The 14,505-nt window shown below is 44.0% G+C and overlaps 1 protein-coding gene across 1 annotated transcript in view; it reads right to left on the reverse strand.

Annotated features, from left to right (window-relative positions):
* The window catches only part of thsd7ba (thrombospondin, type I, domain containing 7Ba), a 142,565-nt gene that overhangs the window by 34,745 nt on the left and 93,315 nt on the right, over nucleotides 1–14,505 (reverse strand). Inside the window, exons 13-14 of the mRNA XM_008277183.1 lie at nucleotides 7,440–7,706; nucleotides 6,485–6,663 (exon numbers count right to left, since the gene is read on the reverse strand). Of these exons, the coding sequence (XP_008275405.1) occupies nucleotides 6,485–6,663; nucleotides 7,440–7,706 (446 nt within the window). The remainder of the gene's footprint in view (nucleotides 1–6,484; nucleotides 6,664–7,439; nucleotides 7,707–14,505) is intronic.

Below are 14,505 nucleotides of genomic sequence, written 5' to 3' on the forward strand. Positions count from 1 at the left end.
ACTCCTCAACGAATTAATGCCAGTAACAAACTGCATCTGACTGTTTTCGAGCCTGTTTCTTGTAAGCCAGCAGCCTCAGCAGCCTCGTAGCTCACTGGCATTCGCCAAACACACAAACATGGAGCTGAGCCGAGCCAAGGCATCGCATCAGGACACGCGATGACCGAGGAGAGATCCAAATGCTTCGTTTGTTGAAGTAGAGAGCCTTCAGAATGCGTGTCGAGAATAAAACAACTCGTGAGACTTGACGGGGAGGCAGAAAAACAGGAGGACCGCGGGCTCGTGGACGACATTGACGTTAGATCGGTCACCACGTGAAGTTGCAAAACGCTGTCAGCGGCGGCGGAGTGTGAAGCTCACACACGATTATTTCCTCCATAAATCTGTCCTGAGGTGGCCTGATCAGGCTGCACGCTGGGTGATTAAAGACTATTCAAGAGCAAGAGAGCAGAGAAAGAACAAAAGAGCTTCAGCAGATTGCAAAAAGAAAGCGTTGCTGCATTGTGGAGAGCGGCGTGTTCACAATAACGTCTCCGATCTCATGTTTTATGAATCAGTCGTGATACAGACGGCTCACTCTTTATCGGTGACTAACAGGCAGCGAAACCTGAACTAGTTTCACAACATACATGTTGTTTGTGGGTGAAATGTCGGCATGCAGCAAAACAACCAACACGTATGAAGCACAGAGGTTGTATTTGGTACATGTGAGGGTTCCACAACTCTGTGGCCCACAAGAACGATGGAAAAAATACAGAAATAAAGAAAAGAGAGCACAAGGAACATGAACATATAACACAAAAATCTATTAAATAATGTGTATTAATGTAAGCAGGTGTAAACTTTTGTCCTGCTGCTGCTGCTGCTCACTCCACAAGTTGCAGAACTGAAAGAAGTGAAGAGGAGAGACATGCCTACTCATCATCCACACAAATAAAGGAAGCGCTGTTATAGATCTCTGTCACAGGCGTGCACACAAGCCTCCCACCACACACACACACACACACACACACACACACACACACACACAGCGTACGGCAGCAGAGCGTTGGAGGTGGACAGGATGGATGTTTCTCCATAAGACAGGGCCAGAGTGTATGGAATGGAGGCCCCAAGGCATAAATAGAATTAAAAACCACCTATCTGACTGGCGCAGAGGCTGCCAAACAGTCAAGACAATTCTTTTGTATTTTTTTTAGAGGCTGCATTCACCACTTGATACTCCAGCGTTTGGCGGCGAACACTTGTGGGAGTCATGATGAAATTTAAACGTCTCCTGTAATTACAGGTCCGATTTGTGTGCTTCTCGGGGAGAGCAGCTTTGACATGTGCACGGCTTTCTTTCAGGACACCTCAGACAAACATCGACGCTGTTAAAACGTAGAGATCCTCCAGTTCACCTGAATGTTTAGCCCGTGTGTTTATGCAAATTAACCAGAAAGTCTTACTGGCATGAAGAAATCTCACTAAAGCAAACTCTCACTTCAGATTGTGACGCTCTCTGCATGCACACCTCTTCTTTTTTTCTCCATAAATCACAATCAACTTGAAGCCGTGCACACGATGGAGAGCCACATAGAACGCCCACTTCATTCACATAATTACCAATAAATGCATGCAGAGCAACAGATGAAATCCTGCGTTCAGAACAACAAACGCTGTACTGCTAACCCCAGCATACAGGTGTTTGTCTTATGGGTTTTTTTTTACTGGTGATAATGAGTACAGCTGGTGAAGAGCTGCTGGTGAGTTGGAGGAGCTGGAAGTGGCAGCCCTGAGTTGCAGGTGATGTCTCCGGTGCGCTCGATACCTGCTGCCCCTGACAGCACTGTCACATGTTCACTGGAGCGGCTTTGTTAAAGAGCCCATCCGCTGGAAATCAAGTTTCTCTAACCTTGTTAACGCGTCCATATGCTGTGTTTCATATGCCAGAAGGCATGTCATGAGCATAATAAGCAGTGACTGCCACGGTTGAGCAACTTGAGACCACAGTGTACCAACAGTCTCAAAATCACTTTCACAATCACGGGTCAGGATTCTGACCTCCAGGTCTTCATAGATAACAAACTGAAGGAACCAATCTGATCAACGTAGGGGTTTACGTGAGGGAGAGGCTCTCTATATAACTGATTTACCTCTGAAGCAATATCAAGTTCAAACATCCATCCATCCATTATCTCCACACTTTAGTCCTCACCACGGTCCCAGCTGACTCAGGGTGAAGGCAGGTTCACCTGGACAGGTAACCAGTCTATCACAGGGCTACACTTAGAGACAGACAACCAAGCACACTCACATTCACACCTACGGACAATTTACAATCACCAATTAACCTCAGCATGTTTCTGGACTGTGGGAGGAAGCCGGAGAACCCGGAGAGAACCCACGCTGCACGGGGAGAACATGGAGACTCCACGCAGGAAGAAAAGTTTGAACATGTTTCAAAATGTCTGAGTTGTGGGTGAGCAGGTGTGCTCAGACTGCAGTCAGGGTGAGTAGAGGCAGGGACCACGTAGATCTACAGGAAGCAATGGTATAGAGGAACAACTAAGGTTAGAAGGAACTACTTTTGTGAAAAAAGTCACACAGAAATCAGTTTTCAGTGGTTGAATCAATGACTGGAGGGTTTCCGGCCAGGTTTGTGTTCATAAATCTCTTATTAAAGTGGGTAGTGACACTTTTCAAGGCTGGTTTTAGTTTTTTAAATGAGATTATATTTAAATTTCAGACAAACAGACAACAGCAGCATGTTATCTGGAAAATATAACCATCGTTAAACATTTCAGAGACTGGAGCTAACTAGCTAATTTAGCTTATGGTTTAAAACAAGAGCCCTATAAAAGATCTTTAATGTGCACTTCACCCAACAGACATGACGTTGTGCTAAAAGCTATCGTCGTCACCACTCGATGCTATACTTCTCCAAGTCTGGACCTCAGTCAGTTTCCGGACGGTCTGAACCCAGCCATAAAGCTCGTTCTATGTAAACATACTACAAGCTAGCTGTTAGTTATACGATGTATGTGGAGCATCTTTCACAGGTTTTAATGTGGTTTATTTTCCTGTGGTGTCGTCATGGAGACCTTAGCTGCTGGAGCGATTGTTGTTTCTGCCAAGTTCACACATTAACGTTCCACCAGAGAGTCTGACATCAGCTCTCTGAATCACAGACACACATCCTGTCTTATTTACTCCGGCACAGAATCTCTGCAACTAGCGTGTGAGAATACGGCGGCTTCTCCGCTGCAGGAACTCCGGGAAGGCGTCAACGCGACTTCTTGTTTCTGTTACCGTGTGGGATCTCACAGCTTCGACGAGAACAACAGAACAAAAAACGGTGCTTGTCGTCATCTCTTAACCAATCAGCTTCGAGAACAGTTTTATTAGAGCCACTCTGAAGCAGGAAACGTGGAGGTATCGGCACCTTTTCTCCCAGAAAATGGCCCTAAAAGAGCCTCTACATGGTCAGTTCTGCTGCTGGAACATGCAGACGGGTTGTACTGACTGAATTATTCATACTTTTTTTAATGCATCGCTCTATCCTGTCGGGCACTTTATAACTTTGTTTTAAAATCTGACTTGCTGAATGCAGGGAAACAACCATTTCTACCATTAAACTCAAATGTACTTCAGCTGTCTTGAACTTGGATGTATGTTACGATGAATTCAGCTAAAAATCAGGAGTGAATCTTTGCTAAATAAATCAGTTACGGGAATACAAAGTTCACATTATATTGCAGCGTAGGGTTAGTTAGTAATGATCAGAATGCAGAACCCGATTATGTTCTGTTAATTATCACACTAACACAATTACATTTACCTGTTTAGCTCACATACTTGGCCGAGCAAGATAAATGATATGTTTCGAGCAGCATGATCCACTTTTAGTGATACGGGAAAGTAACGACGACGATGACTCGTGTTTGATGAACAATAACTCGACCGCACATGATGAGTTTTGATGAGGATGCTGGAAGGTAAAAGTTTCTCCAAATCTAACAAAGAGCAGGACGAAGCCCTCGCATCAGACACGAGTAAATGACGAAACGCTCTCTGGCCTTAGATGGCGGGTCGGGTGGAGAAAGCCAACCAGCTTCCATCGCTCAGCTATAATCTGATAAACGCTGGTCAAAGGAGGAGTTTGGCGACTTCAGGAGTTAAGTGAAACCAAAGTATTTAGCATCCCTCCACTTGAAGTTAATTCTTTATTTATTCTTTTCCCACTTGTACACAAGCGCCTGAGGAGGCATTTTCAGCGAGACCGATGTATGAATTATTCATTTTCATTCACTTGTTCATGGTCGCGTTTTACCGATGCGAGGGAATCTTACCAACTACCTCATTAACAGCACACTTACTGAGTTTACTTTACAGACCAGCTCCTACACAGTCTGTTTGACATTGTGGCCATTTGTGCTCATTATTTTCATGGTGGCTCTCTCTCTCCCTCCCTCTCTCTCTCTCTCCATCTCTGCCCCTATCTTTCGTGCTCGCTCAACCATGTGACGAGAGGATGATTTGTGGTGTGCTGGAAATTTCATCTCTGTCAAGCCAATCACTTCTGGCTGTGGCTCAAGGGGAAACATCTGCTGGTGGGAGAGCGGCTAGACTCCGGCTCGAGAGCGGTTTACGGTTCACAGTCGGCGATAAGAGAGCGAGTGTTTGTGAAAGAGGAGGCTCGCCATTAAGGGATGAGAGGATTCGTTGTCACGCCACATCCTGACAGAGACTAAATTAAGAACCGGGGGGGCCAGGCGGTGTTGGACTCGAGGAGAGCGCGGCGTTCGTCGACACGATGCGGAGAACCGTCGGGGAGTTTCCCAGTTTGACGGAACAGCAGGGAAAATAACCCCGCAGACCTTTGGCTATTGAGCTAGCATAAAGGTTGTTGTAGCTTTCACCTGCACCTCAGACAGACGCACTTCACGTTAAATGGCCGGTTTGATAATGTTAACAATGAGCCCCACTCCACCCTCAGGATGGATCTACGAGGACACGGCAAACGGCGAGCTCCAATTTCAGCGGCGAGGGGTTATTGCAGGGCATTACAACAGGGGCCATATAGAGCTTGTTAGTGGGCACTTAACCATCTGTACACAAACCTCCACGAGAACATATTAGAATATTTCTCATGCAGCCATCCACGCTGACCTCTACAGACTATAGTGTCCTTTCAAGCCCATTCAAGCATACAGGCAGCTTTCATAAAACACTTTCCCTCTTTAAACCGTGACCCCCCGAGAGAGACGTGCTACTACAAAATATTCATACCTACAGAGAAAACCAGACTTTTGAATATCAAACGCTCCCATCTGTCCATTCCTCTCCTCGCTCTTTTTGTTATTTAACATTGCTCCGTTTTTATGTGAAGGAAAGGGCATGTCTTGCAAGGCCAACGATTACGTCTGACTGAAGACACCAGAACCGGTCGCCCAGGAGTCTCTCTGTCGGCCGGGTAATAAACCTTGTCATTGAAATGTGAGCGGAATGCCACGATTACGCTGTGACGGCAGTAAATTAGCCGCAGCACAATGAGAAGGAAAATATCTCAAACACACGCAGGAGATGTGTTACAAAAAAAAAAATTAGGATGCAAACTGCTGCAGGCAACACACTGATATCACATGCAGCAAGCAGTAAGATAATGTCTGCGTAGAGCACGGGGTGTGGACCCTGTTAGCATTAAATAAACACATATTTCTACATTCGGGGCGGCTTCTCTATTACATGCACTCGTGTCGTACACATGAGTAAACTTCGAGTATCGACTGCGCTCATCTGTATTCGTCCGATACCCTCAGAAAAGTAATTCCAGGGTCCTGTTTCCATGAATTAATTAAATGCATGGTTGCAAAACAACAAGTCTAATTTACTGATTTAGATCAACCTTTTAAGTTGCAAACGTTTCTTTCTGATGATTTGTGTTGATGTGATAATTTTAGCAGTTGCATAAAATTAATAACGTGTGTAATGTTAATGCAAATTTGTACATTAAATGCAAGTTCATGTCGTGAAATTAGCTCAGCAGCTACACTTTTCTTCACTTTGACATCCCCCTCCTCTAGCTTAACATGCACGGACAGTTTTGGGCTGTCAAGAGAGACAAAAATTAATAAAAATAAAATGTAGTTGCAGAGAAAAAGCTAATTCCTGTAACCCAGTGTTGTTTGTTGGTTCAACATAATTTAATTAAACATCCTCATAACTTAAAAAGATTCATGCAAACTGTTATTTTTTTTTATGTTAAGCCCAAACAATATTTTTTAACATGTACATCTCTGGAAACTGTCTCTTATGGGAAGAAGCAACCAGAGGACGATGCAGACCGGTGCCAAGGTCGCCCTGTTTGCTCGTTTTCGCTCTGTCTTGGAAATATATGACTCTAATTTCCATTCCTTCAAAGACAGTGATAACAAAAAACCTCCCACAATTAGTGTTCCTCTTGTGCTGCACTGGATGCTAGACGCAGCGGTGCTAGCCTTACCTGGTTTTTCAAATCCAGCTTAGGGCACGGACGTCCCCCATTAAAAGCTTTCTCCCTGAGCCACTTGGACCTGATCTTCAGCCCGTTACCGCAGGACGCGCTGCAGGCTGACCAGGCCGACCAATCGCTTAGCTTACAGTCTAGGGGACAGGGGATGTGGCAGACCTCCACGATGTAGCCTGAAATCAAACGTTGGCAGACAGAAGGGGAAGGCATGACTCAGGCTGGGTTCGGGAGCTGCAGCGAGGATCACATTAATGATGTCAGACAGACATGCCACTGGCTTGTGCTTCGCCAGACCTTGGACTTACTCACTGTGACACCAAGAGCTAATTATCTGACTAATGAGTGTTTCATTCTTACACCGTGCCAGGGGTTTCACAGGGTTTCCGTATCATGCTTTTTGTTCTCTACTTTTGTTTGTTTGCAGGATAGCTTTATTAGCATTATTTACTCAGCTCCTTTACTCTAAAAGGGAACACGCAGATAAACAGGACGCAGACACATTCATTAAATATTTAAACTAGCTGCTGCGGGCATTACAATTAAAGCTTTCACCGATACTACGGTTTTATTTTTGAATGAAGGATAGACTAACGTCGAGCCCACCGGCAACTGCTGCTTATATTGATTTCATGTGACTCCGACTGCAGATAACAATTCAGACGGATCCAGCAAGGATCAAGCCTTGCATAAAAACTGATGTGCATTTAAAATGATGTCAGTAACATCCATGAAACAGTAAAAAATACAAATGCACTGAAAACTGGAGATGACATTGGAGGGATGGATTATTATGTCACCCTCTAAAAAATAAAACGAGCCCTTTCCTAATGATAAACTGGCTGATTCCTGCTGATTATCAGGTTATAAATGTGTTGCATGCTTTAAAATAGCCAACAAGTAGCTGAAAACCATCCTTTCTGCAGTATCTATATATATCTTTCAGCCCTACCTGAGTCTGTGCAGAGCGTGGGGCTAACCAGGTGTCCCTGCTGGTTAATGCAGGCCACGGCTCGGTAGCGCAGACCTTGGCCACACTCCTTTACCTCCCGGTGGCTCATCCAACCCTGCAGGGACCCTGGGACTGAGGGATCAGGGAGGATGCAGGCAGACCAGTTCCCGTAGGGCTGGGACAGAAACTCATCACAGGGACACGTCTCCGTCTCCTCCAGCGGGTGCAGCTTCTCGTTCAGGCAGTGCTCCTTCTTTTTGCTGCGACCTGAGAATCAGAAGACAAACAAACACACTGTGTGAGCTGAACAGAGATGCTTAAAGTCAACTTTCCCCCCATTTGGAATAAAGGCTGAGCTGCTGTGAACAGGTCTGCTGTTTGATGAACACATCAGCTCTGGTTACGTCTTTTGCTCGTTTATTTAGGATCCATCGTTTTACAGTGTCAGCGAGTGAATAAGTGTGTCATTTGCTAATTCGTACCGTTGAAAGAGGCGCCACACGCAGACACGAGCTGGTCCAACGTTCACTTTAACTGCTCGCTTACATCCAGCTCTAACCGCTGGCTTGTTTTTAGGACTGAGCTAATAAGATCACCGTCGCAATTTCTTGTGGGAATCATTGCCTCCACTTCCACTGCTGACTCCACAAGGCACTGGATTGGTTTAGAGACTGGCTTACTGTTTCATTATTCTCATCCAGAGTTAAGCCTGAAACACAGTTGTCTGCAGAAATACAGTATCTGCTCTAAAGATGGATTAAGGCGACGTCGGTGCAGCTAGCCTGCTGTAAAACCCGCCGTCGACCAGGAACAGCGCGGGACGTCGGATGAAGCATTAACAGAGCGCCGAGTGACATTAGTGACTTTTTATATAGCATTTATTGTAATGCATTTGAATAAAGCTGCATTCACGCAGAGAAAAAGGGCATTAAACCGTCCAGAATAGTGTTTTCTGTCGCTAAAAAACACGACGTGGAGCTGGAATGGGCTTTACCTCGTTCCCCATCTGACTGATTCCTGGAGTCAAATGATCGGCTCTGACTAAACGTATCCCTGCATTACCACAAATTGGTGCTGATATGAATGTGAATCAATTCATCCGGCTATGGTTGGTCTTATTCTATTTCTCCCTATAGCTCGACTTTATTTTCTTGAAACGAAACAACACATGAATAAGCAATCAGTGGAAAGTGTTCACGACCAGCGGAAGGGAAGCAGCTTTTCTGTTTTGTGGGACGTCTAAATAACCCCATGGAACGGCTGGCACAGTTTGCAAGCGTATTAAACCTTGATTTTTCTATTTATTTTACAAACCTCTAAGGGAATAGCTCACACTCGGTGTGTGTTAGGCCGCTACAGCTACAGTGGACCTGAGCGGCTGTTTTTCGGCATTACTTGCTCGTGTTACTTAAATATTCTTTGTAGTAGAACTGACAAAGACAAACATTGTTCTACTGAAACATAATTTCTATATTTATAAGCCTTTTGTATGTCATTTGCATGCAGATGTACCACATCTGGGCATCGTGTGGCACCGTGAGGACCAGGAACTACAGGAAGCGCCTCAGCAGTGTTTCTCCACCGAGGAGGGAACACACAGATCTGAGCTTAGATATCTCTTGAATTGTTTTTTTTCCCCCTAATTCACATTTATACGCTCTCTCTTTCTTTTTACCGATCACCAGCACATCGTCGTTGATTATTATTGATTGCGAGCGTCAGTCTTTGATTCGAGGGGCTGACAGTCGTGGAGGAGCGAGCAGACGATGGAGAGCTGCAGGTATTCATCCGCTGTTATATCGTTAATCAGCTGATGCTTTTAATTAGGTGCTGCTTCTCGTTCTGGCCTGGTCAGTTTGTTTCTGTAATATGTGCACGACATAAGAGGTTTTAAAATTTTCTTTCTTTCTTATGGTGGCCCACATGCGTGAACACAAACGAGCTGCATCTACATGAATGTGTTGCATGAACAGAAACAGGCTGCAAAAAGAAAACGCTGCACATCCAGTCACACAAGTGCTCCAGGCCTCTAGGGGCAGTAGTGAGCCTTTCATGGTGAGCGAGACAGCTGCATGAAAAGGTTTCTCTGGTGTCCATGGATAAACATGAATAACAGAGAGAACACAGGCAGTGAGACACCACCTCAGCACCCAAATAACCACAGAAAAGACTAAAAAATCTGCCCCCTAGAGGCCTGTGAGTGGATGTGCAGCGTTTCCTTTTGCAGCTCGTTTCTGTTCATGCAACACATTCATGTACCTGCAGCTCGTTTCTGTACGTGCACATCATTTGGCCCCCGTAGGCCACCGTACTTTCTACAACATGGATGAAGAAACACTCGCTAAATAGACCGCAACAGCCTCAGTGGGGATTTTTTTTTTCCCTTTAAAATATTATGCAAACGACATGCCGAGTGCTTTGTCTAAATAGGGTTAAAATGATTATTCATGATGAGGCTAACGAATAAGAATGAACAGGAGAGCACCAGAGCAGCGGGAGAGCTTGTGTTCCTGTCAGAAAAATGTCAGCTTCCATATCTGGACATGTAACAGATAGAAGCTGTCAAGCTGTCCAACTGCTCAGAAATACTCCTCGTGAGTGATTGTGTGCTTTGCATCATGGAATAACATTATATGAAAGAGATAGGTTGTCTGGGCTCCACATCTATAAATACCCTGCAGTCAGTGACACATTAGTGCTGCTACAGTACATTGTTCAAAAGAGTCACAACTGTCAACACCTCCCCGTGTACTCGTCAATACCCAGCAAATAATGCATTTGATAGGAGCCCGGGCCCCCGTGCAGGATTTGCATTCAGTCCATAGCATGTAATGGAGAGTGACAATCAGAGCTAATGCAGCTCACTGGAGAGGAGTTCAGAAGATAAAAGCTTTTCTTTTTTTTGCCATTTCTTTATATTTTACCATCTTGTGATGCTACAGTTCAGCGTTCCACAAAAATATTGTCTTGACAGGATAGAAATGCATCTCAAACATAATTTGGATGGCTGACATTGTTCTGAAATCCCAATTAAAGCCGAAACAAAAGCAAACTATTTGGTTTCTCTTCCTTTCTCTCAGGTTTCAGGATGTTTAAGGTGAAAACATGCGATCAAATAGAGATGATGAGATGTCATATAATTAGAGGAGTAAACAGGATTCACATCAACATCCAAACGACTTTTTTAATGAATGTTCTGATATTTAAGAGTGAAAGTATGGAAGCGGTTTGGAAAAGCAGCCAGATATGGACGTCTCATGCCAGCCAGAGTCTCTCGTTCAAAGCTGTAATTAAACTGATGTAAATGATCATATGTGCAGTGTTTTAACTCTGCATTAAAACATCCTTCATTCAGCGTTATTACGCTTTGATCATGTTGCTTTCTGCAGCCTCTGATAGCGGCTTCAGCAAACACTTTTCCTGTTCGGTGCTTATTTGAAGAAATGAGGTTTTAACATTTGCGCCTTTCTCTTTTGTTTGCTGAGGGTTTATCGATTAAGTCTGCTGGAATCTCCAAAGATGAGAGAAAAGCAGCACAAGATTACTGTCACAACAATGTCTCACAAAAAATTACATTCCTGAGCAACTGAACTGCCTCAAAGAGGAGAACAGAAGCTGTGTTTCTATAATACTGCTTTCTGTAGAGTAACTTAGCTGTAGCTCAATAAAAAACAACAAACAGCCTCCTATGGGCTGAGCTACGGAGCACGATGAGAGGGTTGGTGAAGTGTGTTGAGCCAAAGGGGAGAGTTTTCAGTGTCTTGGAGGTGCCTCTCCTTTTTAACCTGCTAGATCACCATGGCAACAGATGCTGCACACGGGTAACCTGCTCCAGAGATTGGGATTCAAAGTGGCTGTTGGGAGCAGCACACTTTCACTAGTTACCATACTCTCTGTGAGTAACACAGACTCTCAGCTGAGTGAATATCTGCAAGCCTGTTGGGCTGCACATTAGGAATCCCACTCGATGAAGCTGAGAATCTGTAGCTTTGTTTTGGCCACCGGCTCTGACATGCATTCAGTCGACGATGTAGAAAATGGACGGATGTGTCGGTGTGCTTGGTCCTGACTTGCTGCCAAACTTTATAGTGCTGCTGCTGTTACAGCGATGACATGTCAGCTAATAGAACACAGATTAGAACATTGATTAGTCTGTTTGTCACACAGAATATCAAATCAATAACTTCACTTGGATTTCCACATATCCTTCATCATGGGACACAGACCTGGATGCACTGAGCGGTCAAACAGGTTTATTATCATTTTTCTGTGTGTGCATTTCTTGTTTCACTTCTACGTTTATCAGCAGATAAGAGTCATAAAGACAGAAACCGACCCAGTCATGCATCTAAAGTCTAAAGTAAAGCATCAGCCACTGTGAGCGTCTGAGCATGTGAAGCTGTAAAAACAAAACCCCCCTCACTGAGTTTTTATTTATTTACTTTGTATTTGAGCCAAATTTAACATGTTTATTATGTTATTTGTTCTTTCTAAAGTTATGTCATCCTGCTTTTTTCCCTATTAACTGCTCCATAAAGAGCAGATGGCATTATATTGTTTGTATTTTAATTTAATTAAAAAAAAAAAAAAGTATTACATCAAAGGTGGATATTTTCTAGTTGTTTGGTTAAAATTAATCCTGCTGGTAGCAAAACAACAGAGCCAGTCAACACTTTAATGAATTGGAGTCCCCAAAGAGTAAGCAAATTACTATGTAATTGTCACAATTAAAGTAAACACCTTGTGTAGCGTAAAATAAAAGAGTTAGCCGAATTTGTCGACCTGAGCCAGATGGAGAGAGAGAGAGCGCGCACACACACACACACACACACACACACACACACACACACACACACACACCTACACACACACACACAGCCTGGTGAAGGAGTTGCACTGCAGTTTTTTGCTTATCCTGCTCTCCTCGTGCTCTCCTATTTGTTTCATGGATCCTGGGTGTCCTCAGCCTCCTGTGAGCCCCGGCAGTGAGCAGCCCATCTGTTTCTGAAGTGGGTCTGATTGCAAACATTCCTCACAGAGTGTGAACTCACTGCTATCCCACTGCAATTCACCAACAATCTGTTCAATCTACGCCACTGCTGGTGGTTGATTGAAAAGTGCAACATCACTTCACTCTGACAGCCGTATTACTGGTGATAGCAGCACGCGGGCCCACGGGCGCTGCAGACTGTGTGCATTTAAGCCCGCAGTATGCAACTTGTTTTACCATTACGCAGTTTCATCAAACACATTTTACTCTAAACGACGCATATGTAAAGTTTGCTGAGCTCTATCAACGCTGCGCCGACCCCTTTGCGTGCTGAAGACCATCTGAACCGGCTCAACAAACCCGTCAATCCCTCCCCATTTCCTCCACTTGATTAGACGAATGCACCGAGTTGTGTTGCTCACCACACATCAATATTTAAACTGCCTGAACGTGACAGCTGTTCTACGCCGCTGATGTCGAGTCAGGTCTCGTTTCTCACCTGCAATTCTTAGATGTCAAATTTAGTGATGAGGCTTGTGAGACATTATTTAACCTGATTGGTTGATGCGTATCTGAATTGATTCATTAGAAGGCTGTTTTTTTGTAGTTCCTACAGTAAAATAAATGTAAAATCTGTGATGCTGTCTGTCTGTGTGAGGCTGCTGCCCAGCTGGGCCTTGAAGGTTTCAGAGCAGTGGGCTGTGACGTGGATAGCAACATGCAGAGGGAACCTTGACTGGGTGTGAAACCTGGACTTTTTTCAAAGCAAACCTACAGAAACATCTGCAATGATCAGAGAGCATCTAAATACTGTAGGGTAACAAAACATTCAATGTGTGCTAGTATGGCTAAACAGCTTGATGGATATTGTCTAATTACTGATATTGCGACGTCTGTAGCTCACAAAACATGTTCAGAGTCCAAAAACAGTTAAACGGACAAGTCTCAGTGTTCTGTTTGTGGTCTTCCTCACCTGGAATATAACAGTAAAACCCCTGAACCGTGACAGAGGTGTACAATAAATCCCACAAATCCTATCCTCTTATACTCAAGTTTGAGTGGATTTCTCCAGAGTGGATTTCAATCAATCCAATAAATCCTTATCCAAATAGCACATTTAATAAAATGAGCCAAAAACTCAATTTCACTTTGAGTTAAAATAAAAAAAAATAAAAAAAATACCGTAAGAGGGGAAAGGGGGAAAAAAATCAACTTCATAAAAATCATAAAACAACCATAAAGTAGACAAAACATAAGAGCACAGATAAAAGTGAACCATAAAATAGAAATGAAATAAATTCAGTTGCAGAGAGCAAATTGACCATTACAGCTATAGCGCTTCTATAAAGGGCCGGCCTGAGATGAGACACACGAGTTACTCAAAAGCTTATTCTGACAAAGGAGAGCGGTTGTGAATAGCTCACTAACAATGCTGGATGGTGTAGCTAAACCATTTATCTGCAGTTAAGCTCCCACACACACACACACACACACACACACACACACACACACACACACACTCTGCTCTCTGATCTGTGGGGGAAATAATTCACAGAATCCACATATAACACTCATCATGCTGCTGCAGAACGCGGCTACAGCTCAACACTTGCCAATAAAGCGTGGTGGAGAACACTTACGCTCCGATCGTTTTCCAAAACATTTCTTTCGCCCACATGAGCTTTATTTTGACAAGGCGCTGATTCGATCCGATCTTTTACACATCTACGAATATTGACCTTATTAATGCTAAGACGTCGGTGTAATTATTATAAACAAACCAGACGAGTGGCGTTCTGCGTCTGCCGTCTTTTTCCTTTTTCTCGTCGGAGAGAGTTTTCAGAGCTCTTGACGAGGACTGACATTCTAATTACACAGGAACCACCAGTGTTTACTGAAAATAAGACGCCAGTTCTGCTGATGCAAGAAAGAGGCCTTCAGTCTTCTCTGGCACGGTTTCATTTATTTGTTGTGAGAATATCAACATCTCGTTAGCGGTGGATGATATATACAGAGTCCACAAAGACATGATGTTCAGTAGCAGGCAGCACTTTGTGATGATGCTCATCAAACGCA

This window comes from Stegastes partitus, unplaced genomic scaffold (genome assembly GCF_000690725.1).
Source record: "Stegastes partitus isolate 25-593 unplaced genomic scaffold, Stegastes_partitus-1.0.2 Scaffold91, whole genome shotgun sequence".
NCBI lineage: Eukaryota > Metazoa > Chordata > Actinopteri > Pomacentridae > Stegastes > Stegastes partitus.